At 43.1% G+C, this 27,073-nt stretch overlaps 1 protein-coding gene across 9 annotated transcripts in view; it reads right to left on the minus strand.

The window, feature by feature from the left end:
- AK4 (adenylate kinase 4) overlaps positions 1–27,073 on the minus strand; it is an 80,552-nt gene that overhangs the window by 11,695 nt on the left and 41,784 nt on the right. For 5 of the 9 annotated variants that reach the window (XM_055233667.2, XM_055233672.2, XM_055233669.2 and 2 more), the window contains one exon: positions 25,795–25,914. The exons of the other annotated variants lie outside the window; for them this stretch is intronic. In XM_055233667.2, the coding sequence (XP_055089642.1) occupies positions 25,795–25,914 (120 nt within the window). The remainder of the gene's footprint in view (positions 1–25,794; positions 25,915–27,073) is intronic. 9 annotated transcript variants of the gene reach the window in all.

Below are 27,073 nucleotides of genomic sequence, written 5' to 3' on the forward strand. Positions count from 1 at the left end.
TCAGCTGAGCTGTAGAGCCCTCTGGAGGAGTAAAATGCAAAGTGTACATAATAGGCTGAACTCAGCAAGACAAATTTCAAAAACATGTTGGATAGCACCTGCTACCTACTGGACTCTCACATTCAGACCTGCTAATGACCACAGATGATAATTAATTCCAGTGGTTTAGACTACAAGCAACAGGTACCTGAAGCTGGTTTAGAAGGAACAACTATAGAAATAAACCATTCCGCAACTTCAAGGGTTCTCCATTTGATGAGCACATCAAAGTCACCAAGGAAGACTCAAAAGAAAAAATCAGGGTCGGACGTGGTGGCTCATGCCTGTAATCCCAGCACTTTGGGAGGCCGAGGCGGGTGGATGACCTGAGATCAAGAGATCAAGACCATCCTGGCCAACTTGGTGAAACCCTGTCTCTACTAAAAATATAAAAATTAGCCGGGTGTGGTGGCCGGCGCCTGTAATCCCAGCTAATCAGGAGGCTAAGGCAGGAGAATCAATGAAACCCGGGAGGCGGAGGTTGTAGTGAGCTGAGATGGTGCCACTGCACTCCAGCCTGGTGACAGAGCAAGACTCCGCCTCAAACCAAAAAAAAAAAAAAAAAGAAGAAAGAAAAGAAAAGAAAAAAAATCAATGATGATGGATGCTCAGATCCTGTCCCAGACTTCCTAGAGGAGAACATCTAGGAGTGAGAGCAGGACTTGTGTATTTCTAATATTTACCCTGATTCATGACAAACCACCAAACTTCTCAGTGACAGCAACAGTGCAAGTATGATACTAAACACTCATCTGCCCCATTTTTCTGTCAGGCTTAACTCTACTTCTAAGCAGGTAACAAACCACTTTGAAGAACAAGTTGCCTCTATCTCACTTCATCAGAAGACAGCTGGGAAGGAAAGTCCCAAACACATGCAAATCTTTCCAGATTTACAAATTCCCTAACTTAGTCACCTGTTTGTGACATTCTTCTCCAGAGGTGCTCATGTACTTGTCCAGTATCTTACCTCTAAGGAAAGTGGTGGCAGGGGAGGCAAACATGGGATATTAGAAAGAACAATGGACCAGACATAAGTCAAAGATCTGAGGCCGGGCGCGGTGGCTCAAGCCTGTAATCCCAGCACTTTGGGAGGCCGAGGCGGGCGGATCACGAGGTCAGGAGATCGAGACCATCCTGGCTAACACGGTGAAACCCCGTCTCTACTAAAAATACAAAAAATTAGCCGGGTGTGTTGGCGGGCGCCTGTAGTCCCAGCTACTCGGGAGGCTGAGGCAGGAGAATGGCGTGAACCCGGGAGCCGGAGCTTGCAGTGAGCCGAGATCGCGCCACTGCACTCCAGCCTGGGCAACAGAGCGAGACTCCGTCTCAAAAAAAAAAAAAAAAAAAAAAAAAAAGATCTGGGTGCCACTCACTATTTCAAAAGTGAGGAGAAACGGCCTTAAGGTAGACACACTGAGGACTCAGTAACACATTAGGTATAAGCACACGCTTTGGAAACAGACACACCTGGATTTAATCCCTAGATTTATCTCTACCTGGAATCAGACACACCTGGATTTAATCCCTAGATTTATCTCTACCTGGAATCAGACACACCTGGATTTAATCCCGAGCCTTTAGCCATAACTGTGAGAACTTTGGCAAGTTTCATGTACTCTCAGATACTTAGTTTCATCAGATATGAAGGGGCTGGGCACAGTGGCTCACGCCTGTAATCCTAGCACTCTGGGAGGCCAAGACAGGTGGATCACTTGAGGTCAGGAGTTCAAGACCAGCCTGGCCAACATGGCAAAACCCCATCTCTACTAAAAATACAAAAGTAAGCCAGGCATGGTGGCCCACGCCTGTAGTCCCAGCTACTCAGGAGGCTAAGGCAGGAGAATCACTTGAACCCAGGAGGTGGAGGTTGTAGTGAGCTGAGATCGTGCCACTACACTCCAGCCTGGGCAACAGAGAGAGACTCCATCTCAAAACAAACAAACAACAAAACAAAAACAACAACAACAACAACAAGGGCACATTAGTTCGCTAGGGCTGCCACAGACTGGGTGGCTTAAACAATCCGGGAGGCTACAAGTCCAAGACCAAGGTATCAGCAGGGTTTGTTCTTTCAGAGGCCTCTAATTGATTCATAGATGGCCATCTCTCCTGCTGCCTTCACATGGTCTTCACTCTATGTATCCATGTCCAAATGTCCTTTTCTTATAAGGACACCAGTCAGATTGGATTGGGGCCCACCCTAGTGACCTCATTTTAACTTAATCACCTCTTTACAGACCTTCTCTCTAAATATAGTCACAATCTGAGGTACTGGGGGGCAGTTAGGGCTTCAACACAGGAATTTGGGGTCAGAGGACACACCCACAACTCAGCCCATGACAAAGGGTAATGCCTACTGCACAGGAAGGTTTGAGGATTAAAAGTGACAATCCCTGTCAAATGTATAAGATGCAAAGTGCTGGGCACACGGAGAGTGTGCTGATGAATAAACTGTCGCTGCTGCTCTTGGTAGAGCTCACCTAGGAGCTCAGCTCATTTCCCAATTCAATAAAAACGCAGCAGCAGGAAAGAAAGGCCCTCATCCACCCACATTTAATTTCCCATATTTAATTCCTTTTCTGGGTTTTTCTAAGAGCTTGGGGAGTCCCTGGTGCTTTCTGTGGCAGTTATAGCTCAGCACAGGTAGTCATTAGTCACAGGGAGCTCGACCCCAGCACAGCACAGAACCTGGGCACGACACAGCCACTACTTCCATAAGCCTCCTTCCCTTGGTTTTCAGTTTGCCCCTTTCATCACCTACCTGACTCTTCAATAGTAAAGCTCCTTAATCTACTTTCCTGATCTGGTTCAATACCTTATCACGGTGAGGTTTCATTTGGGTTACAGATGGATAAATTCAACACAAAGACTCACTCTTAAGCTGTTGATAGTACAAGTGTACCTTGAGGCAGCAACATGGCATAACTTCCAAGGAACTAGTGCACATGCAGGCTGTGTTAACTGTAACTAAGGATCCAAATCAAGAAAAGTGGCAGCTTTGTGGTATTTTTCGTAGTGAGTGCCGTTTTCTAGAAGCATTCACAAAGACAAGACAGCTATGCCTTGGAAGGAGCTGGACTACATGGCTTCCAAGTCTGCAACTCAGCAAACATAGCCTTTATGCTTCACATATACTAAACTGTTCACGAAGCATTTCTATAAATTTACTTATCTCTTATTCTTCTCATTAACCCTATGAGGTGGACAGAGAAGTTATTAGCCTTAGTTTAATTAAGCTTGGATTCAACAAAAGCCAACAGCACAATGCATATGACATCAGGTCCTTAGATTTCTGCTAAAGTGCTCTCTCTTTCTATCCAACGATGCTGCTGTATCAGGCATATAAAAAGTAATTGTTAAAAAGAATACTCCAGCCTGGGCAACATAGTGAGACCTCATCTCTACAAAAAGTACAAAAATTAGGTGGGCGTGGTGGTGCCCGTCTGTAGTCGCAGCTACTTGGGAGGCTGAGGTAGAAGGATTGCTTAAGCCCAGCAGGTTGAGGCTGCAGTGAGCTGTGATCATGCCACTGCACTACAGCCTAGGTGACAGACCAAGATCCTGTCTCAAAAAGAAAAAAAAGTGGCGGGGGGAGCATGGGAGGATCCTAGGCGGAGCACAGTGGCTCATCCCAGCACTTTGGGAGGCTAAGGTGGGAAGATCACTTGAGCCCAGGAGGCAGAGGTTGCAGTACACTGAGATCGCGCCACTGCATTTCAGCCTGGGAGACACAGGGAAACCCTGTCTCAAAAAAAAGAATCCTAAAATGTTACCCTATCTGTCTTTCTTCTACCTACCTAAAAAGCAGAGCATCATGGTGGCATCCTCATATCACAGTTACCATTTGTAGAGCATCCCTTATGTGCCAGATATATTACATGCAGAGGAAAAGCCAAAATTGTACAGGCTTGCAAAGGCCTACCCATCTAGGTCCCTGCCCTGCCACCTCTCTCACCTCATTTCTCTGTCCATGTCTCCGTGCCAGCCATACCGGCATCCTTGCAGCTCTCAAGCAGGCAAGCATGTGCCCAACTTGGACATTCACAGTTCATATTCCCTCCGCTTTTGCTCCAGATACCCATGTGTATCCTCAGCTCCTCCAAATCTTGGCTCCAGTGGTGCCTTGTTAAGACTTCTCTAACTGTCCTGTTAAACTGCACCTCTACCACACGCCAACACTCCTATTCACTCTTTATTTTCTTTTTGTTTTCCTTCAGAATATTCATCGCCATTTGCCATATATGATTTACCTTATTTTTTAAGTGTTTCTATTCCTACCAGAAGTAAACTAGAGTAGAACATTTTAAGTTCTTGTTTACTGCTATAACTTTAGTGCTGTAAGCGTGCTTTGCACACAGTAAGTGCCGAATAAAAATATTTGTTGAATGAGTAAATATTATCTCAAAAGTCACAATAATTCTGTCAGGTAGGCCTTATCCCCATTTTAAAACTGTAAAAACCAAGGCTGGGAAAAGTGAAGTGACTTGCTCAAGATCACATGATAAGTGACGAATCTGGATTTAAATCAAGTGCTATTTGTCTCTACAATCACACGCCATGTACCACACCATGCTGTCTTCCTCCTGAACAGAAAACTGCAGACTGTGAGAAGCAAATTCTCAGACAGGGAGAAATGCCTGATCCTGATGTCTCTGACAGGCAGCTTACAAAGCGACTTGAGAAATCTAAATCTTGTATGGCTTCAGGAACTGCCTGATCCAGTGCTACACACACACACACACACCAGATTTTCTCCCCACATACACACAACAAATGTTCTGCACCTTGCTTTTTCTCTTTGGAGATTTTTTTCTGCATATTACCTATTACTGTCTCATTCTCTTCTGCAGAGACAGGGTCTTGGTTTGTTCCCTAGGCTGGTCTTGAACTGCTGGCCTCAAGCAGTCCTGTGGCCTCAGCTTCCCAAAGTGCTGGGAATCATTCTCTTCAATAACTGCAGAGTACAGAATGGTTTGGATACAGCATAATTTAACCAATCCCCTAATGATGGACATCCAAGTTGTTTCCAGTCATACTGCAATAAGCATCTTTGCACATGACCGGAAACACATGACTAAGGAAAAGTTGATTCGCAGTTAAGAATATAGATCCAAGGCCGGGCACGGTGGCTCACGCTTGTAATCCCAGCACTTTGGGAGGCCGAAGCGGGCGGATCACGAGGTCAGGAGATCGAGACCACGGTGAAACCCCGTCTCTACTAAAAATACAAAAAATTAGCTGGGCGTGGTGGCGGGCGCCTGTAGTCCCAGCTACTCAGAGAGGCTGAGGCAGGAGAATGGCGTGAACCGGGAGGCGCAGCTTGCAGTGAGCCGAGATTGCGCCACTGCACTCCAGCCTGGGCGACAGAGCGAGACTCCGTCTCAAAAAAAAAAAAAGAATATAGATCCAGAGGTAAGCTGCCTGTGTTTGAGGTCCAGCTAAGCCACTTACTTGTGACCCTGGTTACTTAACCTCTCTGTGCCTATGAAAATAATAATACCTAATTCATAAAGTCATTGTGAGAAATAAGCAAATTTCTATATGTAAATTCCAGAATAGTGGCTGGCTCAGGATAAACTGCATGGCAGGGGGCCGGCAGTACCGGGAAAAAATGAAGGCAATGTGGGACTGGAGGTAAAAAGACAAACAGCATGTTTGAGAAGAAGAAAGATATGAAGGATAAAGATAGATTTGAGCTTTTAGAAAAGGATGAAAGACACACTAGGAGACAGAATAATAATAACACCACCACCATCACCCAACATGAGATTTTCACATAGGAGAAGGTCCTCAGTAACAGAAAAGACAAAGTAGCATCCTAAGGGGAAATCTAGGTTTTCTTTAATATAGAAAAGTGGAGACTTCTGTAAATAGCATGTGTATGTGGCGAGGAGGGTGGGGGAAACAAGGAAAAAGGATTCCAGAGGGTACGGTGAGGAGGGGAATCAATAATAAAGAAACCGAAGCGGATATAAAAGAAAGGAGAACAGGATGGCTTACCTTCCTCGCAGAAATGAAAGGCAGAGTTGGAAGTGACTGGCCTCAAAGAGTGCCATTTTCAGGGCAAGTGTGGTGTCCTAGACCCAGCAGTGGTCACAGAGGCCCTGGGGATAGGCTAAGGCTGCCTCCAAAGTTTGGGGTGCTGTGTCACAGGTCCTGAAGAGGGGCTCTCTCTCACTCTGGTTAGACATAAGGGCAAGGGCTCTACCAGGTGAGTAGTAGTATTTATTCGTCTACTAGACTTTTCAAATATGGATACTCAGCCGAGAAGAATGGCTAACACCTACAGTCCTAGCATTTTGGGAGGATTTCACTTGAGCCCAGGATTTTGAGACCAACCTGGGCAACAAAGTGAGATCCTGTCTCTACAAAATAATTTAAAATTAGCCAGGCATGGTGGTGTATGCCTTTAGTCCCAGCTACTCAGGAGGCTGAGGCAGGAGTCCAGGAGGCCAAGGCTGCAGTGAGCCATGTTCATGCCACTGCACTCCAGCCTGGGTGACAGAGCAAGACTCTATCTCAAAAAAAAAAGAAAAACATACTTTTCAGCCACAGATCCACTTTAAGGCTTCAGGGATACAATATGAAATGGTGTCTTAAATGATGGATTCTATAAGGTAGCATGGGAGCTTCAGCATTCTTTAAATTGATCTACATCCGTGTCTCAAGTTGGGCTAAACAAATCAAGGCAATTCAGGTGTATTTCTCACACTAATCAGCTGCCAAGAACAGAATGTCAGATAAGGTACAGTCAGACCAGCACATTTTAAAGCATTTTTAGCTGAGGGTCATTATCCAGCCAGTAAGATCCCCTGTGGGCAGGGATCACTGACCAAGTGGAGTAGAATGCACACTCAAATTTTGTCAACAGGTGGCAGCATTCATAATTTTTCCATTTAGAGAGAATTACAAGTTGAAGTACGCTTTTACATTTACTAAAAGTAACACTCCAAGAAAGGCTTTCTAAATGACTGACTAGTGTTATTCTAGGTTCCTTAATTAGCCTATTCCAAATGTGAATATATTCCATTAATTGTTGAAGAAGTAGAACTGCCAAGAGCTAACGTAAAATAAAGACCATGTTTAAGCATGGACTGCTTGCTTTCCTCCCTTTAGCTCCTCAGAGGGTCTGTTCCACCGCATGCTTTATCATGCTTCCACACCAGACCATCCCTATCCCTCATCCCCTAACCAAGCCTAGAAAAGCTGCTCACTTTTCATTCAAACAGCCAATCCAGATTGAAAGCTGAAATTTTATATTTTTAAATTTCTTCCAGAATCTGTCTTATTATATCACTAATTATGACATCTACGGGTTGTTTTTTTTAAGATCCCCCCCCAAAATATTTACTAAGTGCAGTGAGATATCATTAAATTCCTGACTGGTATTGTGTTCCCAGCAGTGCTGGCCACTGGGCCTTGGCACCTGCTCCTCCCAGCCATGCCAACAGCCCAAGAAAGGGCAGCTGAAGCAGGAGGTGCCGCAGCAACAAGCTGAGGCAGTGCTGGGGAATAGAAAGTAGGACACTTCTGTTTTTCTAATTTGAAGCGCATTCACTCTGCAGGAAGGGTGCAGAGCCAGAGTCCACCACCACGTTCCCAGGCAGCAAAGCAAGCCCTCCGCCTGCTGGAAATGAAAGGGCAGTTCGGAAGGGCAACTTTCAACATCCGCCTGGGGTTGGCAGCTTGTGAAAAGGCTGTGCGACATCAGCCCCCTTCCTACCTCCATTAAGATCTGGAGCTAACATAGTTGCTTCGGACCGCCCATCTCTTCCCAGTTGTTGAATAAGTAAGAACCAAGTTACAAATGCAAGCCATTGTTCATGACAATCACTGAATGATTAGCTTAAAGTTGAAAGCAGGTGGTTGGTTATTCTTCCACAGCCTTCACTAGCCCAGGAGTTCAAATCATTCACACCACCAACTGGAAGCCTCAGTAGCAAATTAATTAACACCAAAACCTGCTTCATAAAGGCCTTTTCTCTCTCCTATCTTACACTTTCCTTATCTGTTTACACAATGTTTATTTGTACATGTATCAAAGACCTCCATATTCCATGTCATCCAGTTATTATTAAAAGATGGTGAAAAGAAGCAGCAGCTGTCCTACTATGAAAAAGTCAAAAAACAACAAATGCCAGCAAGGTTGTAGAGAAACAGGAACACTTACACACCGCTAGTGGGAATGTAAATTAGTGCAGCCACTGTGGAAAGCAGTGTGGAGATTTCCCAAAGAACTTAGGACTATCAGCAAAACTATTACTGGGTATATACCCAAAGGAAAATGAATTGTTCTACCAAAAAGACACATGTACTTGTATGTTCATCACAGTACTATTCACCATAGCAAAAACATGGAATCAACCAAGATGCCCATCAGTGGTGGACTGGATAAAGAAATGTGGTATATATTCCACATACCATGGAATACTATGCAGCCATAATAAGAATGAGATCATGTCCTTTGTAGCAACATGGTTGCAGCTGGAGGCCATTAGCCTAAGAGAACTAACACAGGACCAGAAAACCAAATACCATGTGTTCTCACTTATAAGGGGTAGCTAATCATTGAATACACATGGGCACAAAGATGGGCACAACAGACAACAGGGACTGCTTGAACCAGGACCAGGGTGCAGGTTGGAAGGCTACCTATAGGGTACTACGCTACCTTGGTGACAGGATCATCTGTACGTGAAATTTACCCTTGTAACAAACCTGCACATGTATCCCCTAAACCTAAAATGAAAGTAGAAGAAAAAAAAAAAACAGCAGCTGTGCTCCAGATGTTGGCAACTGAAGTTTATGCTCCCTCCTACCACTCTGTGAGCCCCACACTCCCCACCGTGCTGAGAGCTCTAGAACCCACTTCCTGCTCATGGCAGCTTCCCGGGACACTGGTTATAGATCCCAGGGTTTAAGAGATTTGAAATAAGTGGGTTCTGCCCTCAGGAAGCTTATAGGTTAATAGAAAAAGACCCCAAAGCTGAGGTGCGAGGATTTCTTGAGCCCAAGGGACTGAGGATGCAGTGAGCTGTGATCGTGACACTGCACTCCAGCCTGGGTGACAGGGCAAGACAGAGGCAGGAAGGGAGGTAGGGAGGAAGGGAGGAGGAAAGAAAAGAAAGAAAAAGAAAAAGACTTTAAAAACCTAGATATGCTACAGTCACTACTTGGTGATCCATTGATAAGCAGAAGATAAGTACTCCAGAAAATTTGGTTTTAAACCACAAGTGTGCATCTTCAAAGAGGCTTAGGGAAATAAAAGATGAATTCCTTTCGGGTAGGAATTCTTGGGGAAATTTCCAAATGGCTTCACTGAGATCCTCTGGGATCGTCACAATGATTTTTCCTGAATAAAGACACAGATAAAACTGTTGCCTTATAACCCTTGTTCTTAAATAAGTTATACTAAAATCACTGAGCCCTTTTCCCATAAGGCAAAATGCATATTCCATTGAGGAAGGAGCTGTCATCTGCATACCCCTTGCTTAAAGGCTCTTCTGTTTAAGAATTCTGCTTGGTTTTTTCTTTAGTTTTGTTTGAGACAGGGTCTCGCTGTCACCCAGGATGGAGGGCAGTGATGCGATCATAGCTCACTGCAACCTCTAACTCCAGGGCTTAAGGGTTCCTCTTGCCTCAGCCACCCCCCACCCAGGTAGGTGGACTACAAGCGAACATCACCACACCTGGACATTGGTTTTATGTGTGTGTGTGCGCGCGCGCGTGCACACATGCACAGGCAGATGGGGTCTGGTTTTGTTAACCGGGCTGGACTCAAGCGATTCTCCTCTTTGGCCTCCCAAAGTGCTGGGATTATAGGCATGAGCCACCGCGTCCGGCCTGCTTGCTTGTTCTTTGAATATAAGTCCCCATACACAAATTAGGGGAAAACCGGTCCCACTGTATCTCAATTAAGACTAAAGAAATTTGTAAATGATTTCACATAGGCCCATATTTTTATCCCCAGAAAAGTAACAGAATTCAAGTATACCTTCTAAAGCCTCAGCTACAGATTGCAGGCATGACCTGTCTACAACTGGACGTATAAATCTTTACTATATGCCAAGCACTGTTATAGGTACTGGCAATATAGCCATGAACAAAAGGGACATAACCTGTGCTTTCTGGGGCCTGCACTGGGGGTGGAGGGATAGGGGAAGAATGGAAAATCAAATATATTCATAAATATATAATGTCACATTACAATAATGTAAGAAGGGTGACGTAGGTAGACAGAATGCTACAAGACAGACCTTCTGAGGAAGGGTTATCTGTGTAGGGATCTGTATCCAGCAATCCACACGGATATCTGGAGACAGGGCACTGCCGGTAGAGGAACAGTAAGTGCAAGGGCCCACAGCACAGGTGCATGGCACATACAGGTTGAAAAATAATCAAACAGTTATGGAATATAAACAAAGTTTCATTCTCTCCTGCCCTCAAAATAAAAGATATGAGTGTGCCTGAAAGTAGAAGGAAACACAGAAGCAAGAAAAATTTAAAGTATAAAGACAAAAAATAGTCAATAGAATATCCAATATAACTAGTATTATTGAAATAGAAATCTGAACAAATGACAAAAGGGATATAATACAGGAAAACTTCCCTGAAAGGAAAGAACTGAATTGCAGATCAGGAGGATACACTCTATATAGGACATACATAAATAAATAAAAACAACATCCAGTTATTCTATTGACTTCAAGTATGAAGAAATAACTCTTTAGAAAGTCTATACGGGGTGAAAAAAATCACCTTGAAACAGGTGGAAAAGGGCTGTGCATAGTGGCTCACGCCTGTAAATCCAAGTACTTTGGAGAGCTGAGGCAGGAAGATTGCTTGAGCCTAAGAGTTCGAGACCAGCCTGGGCAACATAGCAAGATCCTGTCTAAACAAAAAATAAAAAACTAGCTGGGCATGGCAGTGTACACCTGTAGTCCTAGCTACTTGGGAGGCTGAGGCGGGAGGATCCAGGAGTTTGAGAGTGCAGCAAGCTATTAATACGACTGCACCATCGCACTCTTGCCTGGGGAACCAGGCCAGAAGAAATATTTAACAAATAAAAATAAAATAAAATGGGGAACCAGGCCAGAAGAAAATGTAACAATGGTTGCAATGTTTTGAAAGACACAAGAACAACTCAAAAATATCACAGTTAGCTAACTGTAGAAAAATTACACATTCTCAAACATATTATGAGCTCTTCTGCAGGGAGGGGAGAGGAGGGAGGGACGAAAAAATATCCAGCAAAATCCAGTCAACCCAGTGTTGAATGAAAAAGTTGTGTTAAACAGCAGTGCACCTTTACTCAGATATAATTCACATACCATACAATTAATTCACTTGAAGTGTACATTGCAATGATTTCTAGTATATTCACAGAGATATAACCAAGAGATTAATCAAAATAAAATGAGTAGAGGTGGGTAAAAGAATCAGTGCACAGAATTCATCTAAATTTTTTTAATGTAAGAAAAAAACTGAGGAATTACATTCGCAGAAGAAAATTGTAATAAATTTTTAATGACAAAAGCCAACAAAAATTGGGGGAGACGAAGGGTAAGAGGAGGTTAAAGGAAGTATAAGTTCCCTCAGGGTTCACTGTGGAGACAATGCCTCCTGTCTAAATTTGAAATGTGAATTTTAAACAAAAGAAAACAAATATGTCAGTCTCCTAGTGGCTTTCATAATGTTGAAGAGCTCTCACAGGAATTAATATCCTTGGTGATGAACAAAGATTTATCTGAAGCTCAGTAATAACTCCTTCAGGTTCACTTTAGTTTTGTTATTGTTAAATTTGAGTAAAATTAAGGCTAGTTACGGTGGCTCACACCTGGAATTCCAGCACTTTGGGGGGCCAAAGTGAGTGGGTCACTTGAGGTCAGTAGTTTTGAGACCAGCCTGCCCAATACAGTGAAACCCTGTCTCTATCAAAAAATGTAAAAAATTAGCCAGTCACAGTGGTGCGTGCGCCTGTAATCCCAACTACTTGGGAGGCTGAGGCAGGAGAATAGCTTGAACCCAGGAGGTGGAGGTTGCAGTGAGCCGAGATTGTGCCACTGTACTCCAGCCTGGGCGACACAACGAGACTCCATCTCAAAGAAAAAAAATTCAGGAAGATTAAATACTTTTTTAAAGCATATAAAGTCTGATGCCTTCTTACACATTTCTATCTACATATGTGCACAGGGAGGTATCTAGAATGATGCTTTTCAACTGTTCACCCTGGCTGTTTCTGGCTGGTGGAATTTCAGGTGATTTGTTGCTTTCCGTTGCATTTTTCCATATGACCTGGATGTTTTATAGTGATCATGTATTACAGAAAAAGATAAAATTAAATTCTTTGCAGTTTTCCACATCTCATTCTCCCTTTAGCCCTAATCAACCTGTCCATCTCTCCAAAATCTGGGTTCTCTTACTGGTGACGGGACAATCAAGAGTTTTATATTGTTTGGTTTTACATTACTACACAAGGTTTAACGGAGGAGGGGTGATTTTTTTTTTTCTTTGAGATGGAGTTTCGCTCTTATTGCCCAGGCTGGAGTGCAATGGCACGGTCTCAGCTCACTGCAACCTCTGCCTCCCAGGTTCAAGCAATTCTCCTGCCTCAGCCCTCCCAAGTAGCTGGGATTACAGGCACACACCACCACACCTGGCTAATTTTTGTATTTTTAGTAGAGATGGGGTTTCACCATATTGGTCAGGCTGGTCTTGAACTCCTGACCTCAAGTGATCCACCCACCTCGTCCTCCAAAAGTGCTGGGATTACAGATGTGAGCCATCGCGCCGGGCCAAGAGGGGTGATTTTATGCTTTGCCCAAATGTGCTTTATGAGGGGTGAATATATTGATCCTTATTCATTAGAATGACAGTATTTTTTGTAAAGTTTCTCAGTAAGTTATTATTGAAATGTTAAGTCCTAACATCTATGTAAGTATCAAGGTATTTCTATTGCAGCTTAAAATCAATTATAACAAATAATAATATCAAATGTCTACTATTTGATGACCTATTTTCCAGAAGTCCACTAAGAGTTTTACATTTGTTAGTCAATCCTCACAAACCTATGCCATGAACATGCTAATTTTATGGATGAAGAAAAAGAATCCAAGAAAGAAAACTTTGCTTGCTCAAGACTATACAACTTGGCACAGTGGCTCATGACTGTAATCTCAGCACTCTGAGGGGCTGAGACAGGAGGATTGCTTGAGGATAGGAGTTCAAGACTAGCCTGGGCAACATAGCAAAATCATCCCATTTCTACAAGAAGTTTTAGAATTGGCAGGCGTGGTGGCCTGCATCTATAGTCTCAGCTACTCAGGAAGCTGAGATGGGAGGATCAATCACTTGAACCCAGTTTGAGGCTGCAGTGAGCTATGATGGTGCCACTACACTCCAGTCTGGGTGACAGAGCACAACCTCATCTTAAAAAAAAAAAAAAAAAAAAAAAAAAGACTACGCAGCAGCTTGTAAGTTACAGACTGATGCTCAGGTCTGATTCATAAACCCATGCTTTTTCTACCATGTTAATGTCTTCTTAGCATCATGGTTTGTGCATTGTAAGTGCACAATAATTATTATTAAATTAGCAATTAGCGAAGTATGCCCTCAAATGCCTTGAATGATGCTTTGTAATGAATTTCCTTAATTCATCCAATTCCCAGGAATTGGATGAATTACCTGTTTCATAAATTAGGGAAGCAGGTTCTCCTAACAACTAAACTTACGAGTTGAAGTATTTCATCCTGTACCTTACTTTATCAACTTCTAATTAAGCAGCAATGGCAAATGGGCTAGGAGCATCTGAACATACAAGTCAAGACACACCCAAATACAGAGAAACCACAGTTTAACATCGAATGTAGATCTAAATTTAAAAGATTAATAATCCAGTTAATTTTTATTTTATTTTATTTTATTTTTGAGACGGAGTCTCACTCAGTTGCCCAGGCTGGAATGCAGTGGCGCGATCTCGGCCTCCTGGGTTCATGCTATTCTCCTGCCTCAGTCTCCCGAGTAGCTGGAACTACAGGCGCCTGCAACCACGTCCGGCTAATTTTTTGTATTTTTAGTAGAGATGGGGTTTCACCGTGTTAGCCAGGACCATCTCGATCTCCTGACCTTGTGATCTGCCCGTCTCAGCCTCCTAAATTGCTGGGATTACTGGCGTGAGCCACCACGCCTGGCCAATCCAGTTAATTTTTAAATGTTGGAAATAGAGTTAAAAAACATGTTGTTCACACTTTTAAACTCAAAGTTTTAAATTTTACTTTTAACTTCCCCTAACTCATTTTTAATATTAACTTTGATGCTTACTCAACTCCCTGTTTCTAAATTTCATGAAAGGTTTAACTTTTGCCCCTGTCCACTTGTCCAGCCTCATCTGCTCATATTTTTAGCTCCAGGGTTACCCAACTACTTGTGGTTTCCAGAATACACCATGTTGTTTCATACCTCTAGAGCTTTTCCACGTGATCTTCCCTCCCTCTAAAATGTGCTTCATTCCCACCTTCCAATTATGGTTCTGGGTGTCAGCTTCTCCAGGAAGCCTTCCTAATACCTGCCTCCCTCACCTTCAAAAGAGGGTCAGTTACTTCCCTCTCTGTCACCTTTCACTCCCTCTTCACTGATGCTCCCAAGACCCTACCTATTCTGCAACCATTTGTGTGGCACTCCTGGACTATGGGGTCAGGAAGCATGCTACTCCCTCTTGGGAATGATGGATGCCTAGCTTATCAAGACACAAAAAATGTATACTCAATTTGTTTATTGATCCATGAACCAAGCTTTGCTAGAGTCTAGTCAAATATGTGTATAAATATGTTTTCCATACTGTCCCCTTAATGTTCTTTAATGTTAAAATCTAGTCAGTCTCTGAGACACACATAAAATAAGCCACCATTGTCTACTATACTATGGTACAACTGTTCGTCACCCCAAAGCAGCAGTCAGATCAATCAGAAGAAAAACACTGGAAATGGACATAGAAGACAGGAACGCAGGACAGAATCTATATCAAATGACAAAGAGAAGAGATCCAAGGCTTTATCATGTTTTTCAGTCAGCTACTCTGAGCTCATATTGACAGCAAGGGTGCAGAACGTAGGAAAAGTCACTAAGAGAAAAAGTGAGTTATCAGGGTTTTGATTTAAATTAAAGAAATTAAAGATAACCCTCACTGCCTAGGGTAGCAAAAAAGCTGAAAACTGGCTGGGCGTGGTGGCTCACACCTGCAATCCCAGCACTTTGGGAGGCCGAGGCGGGCAGATCACGAGGTCAAGAGATGGAGACTATCCTGGCCAACATGGCAAAACCCCGTCTCTAAACACACAAAAATTAGCTGGGCATGGTGGCACTGCCTGTAGTCCCAGCTACTTGGGAGGCTGAGGCAGGAGAATCGCTTGAACCCAAGAGGTGGAGGTTGCAGTGAGCCAAGATCGTGCCACTGCACTCAGCCTGGTGTAAAAAAAAAAAAAAAAAAAAAAAAAAAACCCCAGCTGAAAACACCACTGGATTCTGAGTATGAGGAGAGCCAGGCCCCACCTAGTCTCTTTGTTGCTCTACTGTGGTGTCTGGCACACAGCTGCTGATCAATAAATACTTACTGAAAATTATGAATGCTTAGCACCAGAAGAAATTCATGCGATCACCTGGGAGCATTAACAAATGAGTTGCAATAGCTTCAGTGGAATCAGCAACTAGATACAAAGTCTGATCAGGCTGTGTACTTTAGATAAAGTGTGTAAGAAGATGGCAGTGTGCTAAAATTTCAGGTCACGTGTCACCCAAATGTCTCTTCATAACTTAACCCCACCGAATAGCGGTATTTCCTGTGTAATTCAACCAGTATTACTCTGTTTAGAAAACTGTTACCTAGACCGGGCATGGTGGCTCACGCCTGTAATCACAGCACTTTGGGAGGCCGAGGTGGGCAGATCACCTGAGGTCAGGAGTTTGAGACCAGCCTGGCCAACATAGTGAAATCCCGTCTCTACTAAAAATACAAAAAATTCGCCAGGCATAGTGGCAGGCACCTATAATCCCAGCTACTCAGGAGGCTGAAGCAGGAGAATCACTTGAGCCCATGATGCAGAGGTTGCAGTGAGCCAGGATCGCACCATTGCACTCCAGCCTGGGCAGCAAAAACAAAATTCCATCAAAAAACAAAACAAAACAAAAACCTGTTACCTAGTCTTATGTGAAGTAGATACACTCTTTCTTCTTATTGCCCATCTTCTTCTAGCAAAGTCATTTGGTCTCTCTTAGTGCACTATTTAACTTGAAATTAATTATATGTCTACAAATTATTTTATTTCAGAATATCCAAATACTTATCATGTTAGAAAGTACGAGTGTCCCTAACAGGAAAATCTGAAATCTGAAATGCTCCAAAATCCAAAATTTTGAGTGCCAATATGATCCTCAAAGAAAATGCCTATTGGAACATCTCAGATTTTGCATTTTTCTGGATTAGAGATACCCAACCAGTAAGTACAAGGCAGATATTCTAAAATCCAAAAAATCTGAAATCCAAAATACTTCTGGTCCCAAGTATTTTGGATAAGAGATACTCAAGCTATATAATCAAACATAGGTCTTGGGTTTTACAATTCCTTCTTCTAACATGATAAAAATTGTCAAACCGGCCAGGCGCGGTGGCTCAAGCCTGTAATCCCAGCACTTTGGGAGGCCGAGGTGGGCGGATCACAAGGTCAGGAGATCAAGACCATCCTGGCTAACACGGTGAAACCCCGTCTCTACTAAAAATACAAAAAATTAGCCAGGCGTGTTGGCGGGCGCCTGTAGTCCCAGCTACTCGGAGAGGCTGAGGCAGGAGAATGGCGTGAACCCGGGAGGCGGAGCTTGCAGTGAGCCGAGATTGTGCCACTGCACTCCAGCCTGGGCGACAGAGCAAGACTCCGTCTCAAAAAAAAAAAAAAAAAAAAAAAAAATTGTCAAACCTGCTTTACAACACAAACTTAAAGACACAGAATTCTGGGGAACACTGCTACAGTTATCTGGCTACAGATTTTTTTTTTCTTTTTTGAGATGGAGTCGCCTGGGCTACTGCACTGTCACCTGGGCTAAAGTACAGTAGCACGATCTCTGCTCACTGCAACCTCCGCCTCCCGGGTTGAAGCGATTCTCCTGCCTTAGCCTCCCAAGTAGCTGGGACTACAGGCGCCCACGACCACACACAGCTAATTTTTTTATTTTTAGTAAAGATGGGGTTTCACCATGTTGGCCAGGCTGGTCTCAAACTCCTGACCTCGTGATTCGCCCACATCGGCCTCCCAAAGTGCTGGGATTACAGGCGTGAGCCACCGCACCCAGCCCAAAAATAATTTTTTTATGCAAACCAAACTCAACAAATAACTGCTGATCCTTCATGCAAACCAAACACACAGTAAAGAAATGCCTTGATCAAACTCTACGTTCAAAGTCCAAGGGGGAAAATGCCAACAAAGAAAATAACATTCATCTAAGGGTCACTGCCCAAATTCTCTTTTTTTTGAGGCGGAGTCTCACTCTGTCGCCCAGGCTGGAGTGCAGTGGCACGATCTCAGCTCACTGCAGCTTTGACCTCCCCAGGCTCAGGCTCAGGTTATCCTCCCACCTCAGCCTCTGACTACCTGTGAGTATAGACAGGCATGCACCACCATGCCCAGGTAATTTTTCTATATTTTTGTAGAGAGGGGCTTTCATCGTGTTGCCCAGGCTGGTCTCAAACTCCTGGGCTCAAGTGATCCTCCTGCCTCTGTCTCCCAAACTGCTGGGATTACAAGCATGAGCCACCACACCCAATTGTCTCCTCAAATCAGAATTTTGGATGATGAAAAAAAAAAAACTGTCAGGCATATTTACATTGTCTTGGGGCATGGATATAGTTTCCAGAAATGTAGCACTAAGACTAATCTAAACACACACCCATCTTTTTTCATGCAATCATTTTGACCAAAAATGCCACTCCTTACTTGCAAAAATCATTCCACGTACCTCTCGGAACACTTCACCTATACCATGTGTGGCTGAATATATGTCTCTGAACCCTCCTATGTCAGGCGCTCCTTGACAAGCTTAGTCTACCTCTAATCCCTCTTTTCCACACATTCTTCTTCACTGTCACCAGCCTAGTGCAAAGTTAGTCATACTTGCACTTTATTCACTTTAGAAATATCCAGGACCTATTAGATATAATAATGCTTACTGAATGAACAGAGCTACAATGAGAGGGGCAAGTCATGGTTATGTCAAGAAGGACAATCCTGGTGAGGAACTAAACATTTTAATTGTGCAATCCACATTTGGCAGGCATAGATGGCCACAGCACCCTAGTAGAGTTCCACAAATTTTACAACTGTTCTTCATTCTTTAGAAATCACCACAATTGCTTTAAACTTTCCATTCAAGATACCAGAATATACATCACTGCCTTAGTAACAACCTGAGATAGAAGGGTTATGTGGCTATGATTTTTCAGGGCTAAATATTTAAAGATAAATGACTAAGATAAACTACTGCCCTCCTACACATAAACACATACACACAGGAAGAAAAAGCTGTTTTTTTAATTATTAAAGCAGAATTCTTCAGTAACCTTCTAAACAAATCTATTATACACTTTATTCTTGAAACATACCCTAGACTCACAAGGGCAACAGAAAAAAAAAATTACGCTTGGCATTTCCTAAAAGATGTGATTCAGAAGATACTGTTGGCTTTTTCCTATAGACATATGTTGCCCAGTGGGATGTGACACTCCTCAGAGGTCTGAATCAGAAGGAAAAATGTGGAGAGGATAGGTCAGAGCTGTTATGTACTAGCCTCGTATGGTAAAACACATTCGCAAAATCAGGGCAAAATACTCTGGCTCCAGCATCTATAGTTTAGTTTCTGAACATACACCTACACCAAGGGCTCTGAGTGAGTGCGTAGTTAGGAACATCTCAAGTCTGAAATCATTTAGCTCTCAGGGAAAATAGACACACACACACACATATACACTCAAACACTGTACACATTCAAACAACTCTGACTTATGCTAAAAACAGAATTACCTTCAGAAAGCGCTTGTTAGTGTTCAACATCGCACAGAATGAAACAAACAAACCAGGTTCCAAATACAACCATGGACCAAATGATGACTCTTGCGCTAAAGGTTATCATTATTACCAATGAAAAGGATTAAATTACATTTCATTCACAGTTCCAAAATTTAAGGTTTTCTACAAAACCAAACTTTGAAATACTAATTTAAAATATTTTGATAGTTACCCCTAAAATCATATGGCAGATAATTCTACTACATCTTGGTACATAAAGATAAATTAGAACTGATTTGTGGAACTTCTAGATTACTATTTCAAGGCACAGGTAAGCAGGCAAGTTTAGAAATGAAAAAAACAGTTACTAATACATCTGTCTCTATGGCTATACCTCACTGCTGGCCTGATGTGGTTTGGCTGTGTCCCCACCCAAGTCTCATCTTGGACTGTAGCTCCCACAATTCCCACGTGTCATGGGATGAACCTGGTAGGAGGTAACTGAATTATGGGGGCAGGTCTTTTCCGTGCTGTTCTCATGACAGTAAGTTTCATGAGATCTGATAGTTTTAAAAACGGGAGTTTCCCTGCCAAGCTGTCTCTCTTTGCCTGCTGCCATCCATGTATGATGTGATTTGCTCCTCCTTGCCTTCTGCCACAATTCTGAGGCCTCCCAAGCCACGTGGAACTGTAAGTCCATTAAACCCTTTTTCTTGTATAAATTACCCAGTCTCGGGTATGTCTTTATCAGCAGTATGAAAACGGACTCATATGTGACCCTTTTTTTAAAAAGTGAAAAATTAGCCAGGTGCGGTGGCTCACACCTGTAATCCCAGCACTTTGGGCGGCTGAGACAGGCAGATCACTTGAGGCCAGTAGTTCAAGACAAGCCTGGCAAACATGGTGCAACCCCATCTCTACTAAAAATACAAAACATTAGCCAGGCATGGTGGTGTGCACCTGTAATCCCAGCTACTCGGGAGGCTGAGGAAGGAGAATCGCTTGAACCCAGGAGGCAGAGGTTGCAATGAACCAAGATATGCCACTGCACTCCAGCCTGGGTGACAGAGAGAGACTCCATCTCAAAAAAACAAAACAAAACGACAATATTTCTTACCCAACTGGAAAGCATGGTGAAGGGAAGGTAGTGCTGAACGTTTTTTTTTAGCAAGAGCAAAGCTGACCAAACCACAGAGCACTCATCCTCCCTCCCCTCCCCACATCCCCACTTGGGGTTCCCTTGGCTTGGATCCACTCTACTCATTTCCACCCACCATTTGCAGGATGCCTCTCTACAGCCATATGGACCAAGATGATGAGTCATCTGTCATCAGAATGCCTTTCTCAACCTTTCCACATTCAATCACCTTTAACAGGCACGTCCTCCACAGAGCACGTGCCTGTGTAACATAAGGAGTCTAAAGCTGAACATAGGAACCAGGCATCCCTCGCACTCCACACCTTGCCAAATGGATTTATTCCAGAGCTTTAAAGAAAAATCGCAACTGAAAAAGTGACCAGATGGGTTTTCAAGGAGAAAAGTACTAACCAAATCACTTGGGAGGCTGACGTACTTTACTAAAACAGGCCTATGATGTCAAAGAACTTCAGTTATTCAACCCTGAGAGGAAGTCATGGCAAAAGCAAGCACTGAAAAGATACAGAAAACATTCCATAACTGAAACTGACTTTTATTCTGCCTGGCTAAATACTTTTAGAGCTATTTTTGAACTGAACACTTCAAATAGTCACCCCCACCCAAAAAACTTCAGGACCTGTACACTAGTCACAAAATAGTGACAAACACTCATATAAGCACTTATATAGGGCAAGCACTCTTTTAAGCACTTTACATATATTTGCTCACTTTGCCCCTCTTTGCTAATTTGTGTTTCATGAGCAACCAGAGGCCCAAGGTCACACAGGCTGCCAGAAAGTGGCAGAGCGGGGATTCAAGTCAGGTAGTCTGGCAGCACCAGGGTCTATGCTCTCAATTATCACACTAACCCTCTTTCCAGGGGAGTTTAACACAGATGATCCTTTTTAAACGCAGATTTTTAAGTTCCCTAACACTACACAAATTCATTTTGCAAGGTGAGAAGACTCACAATTTAAAAATGTAAACTAGAGAAATTACTGTTAGGTGGTGGCAAAGCCAAAGTTTATCAGTCATGATGAATACCCACACAAAAAGCATTGGGGGTGCTATAGTTTGAATGTTCCCTCCAAAACTCATGTTGAAATTTAATTGCCAATTTAAAGGTATTGGGAGGTGGGGCCTTTAAGAGATTATCAGGTCATGAGAGCTCTGCCCTCATGAATGAATTAATGGGTTGGTTATCTCAGGAGTGGGCTCCTGATAAAAGCATAAGTTTAACCCTTTATTCCCTCTCTTGTGTGAGCCTTCTCATCATGTGTTGCCTTCCAACACACAGCAAGAAGGCTCTCAACAAATGTGAGAACCATGGTCTTACTCTTCCCTGCCTCCAGAACTGTGAGAAATAAATTTCCTTTCTTTATACATTACCCAACCTGAGGTATTCTGTTATAGCAGCACAAAACAGACTAAGACAGAAAATGGATACCAAGGAGTGGGGCTGTTTCCATAACAAATACCTAAAAATGTGGTCATAGCTTTGAAACCAAGTAATGGGTAGAGGCTGGAAGAATTTGGAGGAAGCGGCTAGTAACACCCTAGATTGCCATGAATGATGCATCAAGGGCAATTCTGGTGAAGACTCAAAAGAAGAGGGGAGCTGTAGGGAAGGTCTGAATCTTCTTAGAAATTACTCCATGGGCCAGAAACAGTGTGGCTCACGCCTGTAATCCCAGCACTTTGGGAGGCTGAGGTGGGCAGATCACCTAGGTCATGAGTTCAAGACCAGCCTGGCCAACATGGTGAAACCCTGTCTCTTCTAAAAATACAAAAATTAGCTGGGCATGGTGGCACATGCCTATAGTCCCAGCTACTTGGGAGGCTGAGGCAAGAGAATTGCTTGAACCTGGGAGGTGGAAGTTGCAGTGAGCTGAGATCAGGCCATGGCACTCTGGCCTGGGCGACAGAGACTTCATCTCAAAAAAAAAAAAAAAAAGAAATTACTTAAGTAGTCATGACCAGAATATTAGCAGCAATTGGACAGTAAAGTCCATTCTGATGAGATCTCAGACAGAAATGGAAAAGGTATTATAAACTGGAGTAAAGGTTATTCTTGTTATATGGTTGCAAAGACCTTGGCAAATTTTGTCTGTGCCCTAGGGCTTTATGGACTGCAAAACTTAAGAGCAATGAACTAGGATATGTGGTGGAAGAAATATCTAAGCAGTAAAGCTTTCAAGCTGCTGTGTGGTTACTTTTAATTGCATAAAATGAGATGTGAGAGCAAAGAGACAATCAAATACAGTTGACCACACGGGTTTGAACTCTGAGGGCACACTTTATACAACATTTTTTTCTTTTCTTTTGAAACAGGGTCTCTCTCTGTCATCCAGGCTGGGGTGCAATGGTGTGATCATGCCTCACTGCTGCCTCAACCTCTCAGGCTAAAGTGATCCTCTCACCTCAGCTCCCAAGTAGCTGGGATTATAAGCACATGCCACCACATCCGGCTAATTTTTGTAGAGATGAGGTTTTGCAGTGTTGCCCAGGCTGGTCTCCTGGCCTCAAGTGATCTGCCCACCTCAGCTTCCCAAAGTGTTGGGATTACAGGTGTGAGCCACAACATCGGCCGAGGATTTTTTCAATAAATACAGTCGGGCCTCCATATCATTGGGTTCCACATTCGCAACCAAATGCATACAGTATTTGCTGGATGCAAAACCCTTGCACATGGAGGACTGACTTTTCGTACCCATGGGTTCCACAGGGCCGACCATGGGGCTTGAGTAAGCACGGATTCTGGTTATGAGGGAGTGGTCCTGGAACCAGTCCCTTCCCACACCCCTTACCCTCAGCAGATACTGAGGGATAACCATATAGTTAAAAGAGATGCAAAACAGAAGAATTTGGAAAATTCTCGGCATGGCCATGTAAAGAGTGGAAAAGCATGTTCCAGAGGGAATATTAAGTGTGTGGTCAAACAACCTATTGCTAAAGAGATTAGCATGGCTAGAAGGAAGCCAGGTGCTATCAATCAAGACAATGGACAACAGACCTAAAAGGCATTTCAGAGATCTTCCAGGCTGCCCCTCCCATCACAGACCCAGAGCTCTAGGAGGGTAGAATTGTTTCAGGAGATGGATAGCATTCCTTGGCCTCCTCAACCATAACTCAAACAGCTTCAGGAGTGGCTCCACCTGCTCAGAAAGGGATAAGCCTTGGTGGCATCTCACAGAATGCAAGACCTACAGGGCATGGCTTCCTCCACCTAGATTTCAAAGAATGCCCCTGGTAGGCCCAGGCAGAAACCTATTGCAGAACAGAGCCACTGCAGACAGCCCCCATTAGGACAATGCCCAGTGGAACTGTAGGGTCAAGGCTGCCACAGAGTCCCCACTAGGGCAATGCCTAATGGAGCCATGGGAGTGGGCCACTGTCAACACCCCAGAACTGTAAATCCACCAGTATACAATTCCAACCCATGAGAGCTGCTGAGTGGATTGAACCCAGCAAAGCCACAGAGGGTGGGGCTTCTGAGGCCCTGGGAGCCCAACTCCCATCCCAGTGTGCCCAGGAGACAGAATATGGAGTCCATAGAGATTATTCCCCATCTTTAAGACTTAATGTCTCCCCTGTTGGATTTTGGACTTATCAGGGACCACCTGCCCCTTTCTTCTTGTCTATTTCTTCCTTTGGAATGGGAATGTCCATCATATACCTTCCTACCATAGCATTTTGGAAGTAGATGACTTGCTTTGATTTCACAGGCTCACAGCTGAAGCGAATTTGTCTCAGGATGAATTGTACTTTATAAGTCTCACCCATGTCTGATTTAGCTTGGACTTTTGAGTTGATGCTAAGTTAAGACTTTGGAGGCTAATGGGATAGAATGAATATATTTTGTACGTGAGAAGGACATGAGTTGTTTGGGGGTGGGGAGGTGGGTAGGGGCAGAATGCTAAGGTTTGAATGTCCCCTCCAAAACTCATGTTGAAATTTAATTGGCAATGTAATGTTATGGGAGATGGAGCCTTTAAGAGGTAATTAGGTCATAAGGGCTCTGCCCTCATGAATGAATTAATGCTCTTATCACAGAAGTGGGCTCTAGATAAAACAACAGGCTCCTGATAAAAGGATAAGTTCGGCTCCCATTCCCTCTCAGAGGCATGCACTTCTTCCCCATTTGATGCCTTCTGCCATGGGATGATGCAGCAAGAAGGCCCTCATCAGATGCTGACACCATGCTCTTGGACTTTCCAGCCTCTAGAACCACGAGAAATAAATTTCTTTTCTTTATAAATTGCCCAGTACAAAGTACTCTGTTGTAGCAGCAGAAAACAGACTAAGAAAAGGGCTAACTTTTGTGAGTTAAAAGTAGAGTCTAGAGAAATTAACACGCCTAGGTAAGTGTAGAGATGGTGATGAAAGCTAAGAAACTCAAAAAGCCTGAAAGGCAATAAAAGAAAACCCTGGGGCTGTAGTACCTAACATCAGCTACAACTCCTATCAATTCTTTTTCCTCAATCCACTCTCTTATGAATGGTGCCTACTTTCCATCCCACTATTATTGCTTAAATTCAGGCCTTTGACATCCCTTAGTCCAGTTATTCCAATGATCTCTGGTTTGTAGTCACAACTCTCCTCCGTGCCCCAGCACTTCATCTCTCCTGTGCTGCTAATAGAATAGTCTTTCTGAGAGAAATATGATCATATCACACCCCTACTTAACAACTCTTCAGTGCTCCCTAAAGCCAACAAAATCCAGTTCCACCATCTTTATACAAAATCAAAGGCTATCCACCCCAGGATTTCCTCTGCCAACCTCTGCTAGTAGGCTCAGAAAAAATACTAAGATAACTCATTCCCCTTTCACCCTGTTCACATTGTCCCTCTGCTGAAAAAAAAAAAAAACCTACCTTCCCTATCCCCACTCATCTATCTGTTCATCACTTTCCATACAGTTGTTCCAACCCCTCCTCCCACCAACAGAATAATTTTCTTCTTTGTGTCCTCAGAATACCACATATATAATGATTCTTTTATAGTGTCAGTAACAGTGTCTTCTTATTTACCATTAATGTTGAAATAAACCTCCTTGCATCTTTAGGCAGAAATCCAGAATGGAACTGCTGGATCAGAAAGTATATATAAAGCTAACTGCTCTACAAAGGTTGCTCATTTTATACTTTCAACAGTATCTGTTTCCCACATACTCAATAAAGGATTTTCCAATCTTCTATCTCTGCTAATCTGACAGGTGAAAAATAATAACTCATAGTTGTATTTTGTGTGTCCTGTGGTGAATGAAAGAACCTCTGGCTGAAGAGGAGTTATACTCAGGATGACTTACGGAAACAAAAGGGCTGAAGCAAAAACAGAAATTTAGTGAATATTTGCTTCAAGTCAGTGGTTCTCATGATGGTGATCTGGAGACAGAAGAAATAAGAGGCTTCACCACAATGGGTTCCTATCATGTTGCCAAATTGCAATATTAAATAAATGACAGAAAGTTTAGAAAATAAGGCATTTTCCATTCGGTAAGAAGTTAAGGGAGTGTGCAAGACCTTAACTGACTATTCCCAGAAATTCGGTTTACCCACAGTTTCAACTCACCATCGAGCAGCCAGTGCTGGCCACGCCTATTCTCCAACTCGGACATCATTAGGCGTGTGATCACATGGTCTGGAACCAAAAGACTTTTCTCTATATACTGCTTTGCCATCTCACCAACTTCTATTAAAAAGACAAGAAAAAAAGAGGTATTCAAGAAAACTTCCCAAACACAAAGCTTACCAACTCTTAGTTTTGCCTTCTCTCCATCCTTCCTGATGTGGGAAGAAATTTCTAGGAAGTTGTAGGTACGTTTTAAGTTTTTAAAATATTCACATCAATAAGGTGGGACTGTTGCTTATTTAACACATTTATCTCCCAAAAAATTATAAAAGCAGCTCTTTGAGATACCATAGCCCCCTACCCCAAAAAAGGAAGAAAGAGTGGCCAGGTGTGGTGGGGCTCATGCTTGTACTTCCGGTACTTTGGGAGGATGAGGTGGGAGGATCACTTGAGCCCAGGAGTTTGCACTTGCAGTGAGCTGAAGCTCATTGACTGCACTACTGAATGCCAGCCTGGGCAATAGGAGGAGACCCTGTCTCAAAAAAAAGAAAGAAAGAAAGCAAGAAACCAAGAAAGCAGGAAAGAAAGAAAGATAAATTGGGCAAGAAAAAAATAAGAGTAGAAAATAAAGTCAAGAAGCAGTATGGTACATAAAAAGGCTGATAAAGAGAAGCCCTGGATAATTCCTAGAGGTAGGCCTCAAATTGGGCACTGAGCCTCTCACCAGTTTATGGTAAAAAGGAACGTGATCAACTACACAATGTACAGAAGACTAAAGGGAGATGAGAAGCACAACCATTCCTTACAGAGACCAAAGGAACAAAGTTCCAGTGGTCTAAAAAGAATGCCACACAATACAAACAACGACAGCTTTACTTCTTTTCAACAACCTCAATATAAGCAGATGGCACCTTGCTGACACAGCTGTAAAAGCAACTCAGTGTTATTAGTGGAATGCCAAGTTCATAAAAGGATGTGAAGTTTTAACAAAACCACATAAATACTTTCAGGGGAAAACTGCTTCTATCTTCATTTAAAACATTAATTTCCTATATGTAGAAATTGTGAGTTAGGTTCAGCAGAACAAACTATCAGTTTGAATCTGTACATTTCTAAAAACTAAATGTGTGTGTGTGTGTGTGTGCGCGTGTGTGTGTTTTACCACAAATGAAATCCTCCTCTGCTCTCTGGGGAACTTATAATGAATGCTAAGAATCACATTCTCAGCTGGGCGCAGTGGCTCACGCCTGTAATCCCAACACTTTGGGAGGCCGAGGTA

Source organism: Symphalangus syndactylus, chromosome 19 (genome assembly GCF_028878055.3).
Source record: "Symphalangus syndactylus isolate Jambi chromosome 19, NHGRI_mSymSyn1-v2.1_pri, whole genome shotgun sequence".
Lineage (NCBI taxonomy): Eukaryota > Metazoa > Chordata > Mammalia > Primates > Hylobatidae > Symphalangus > Symphalangus syndactylus.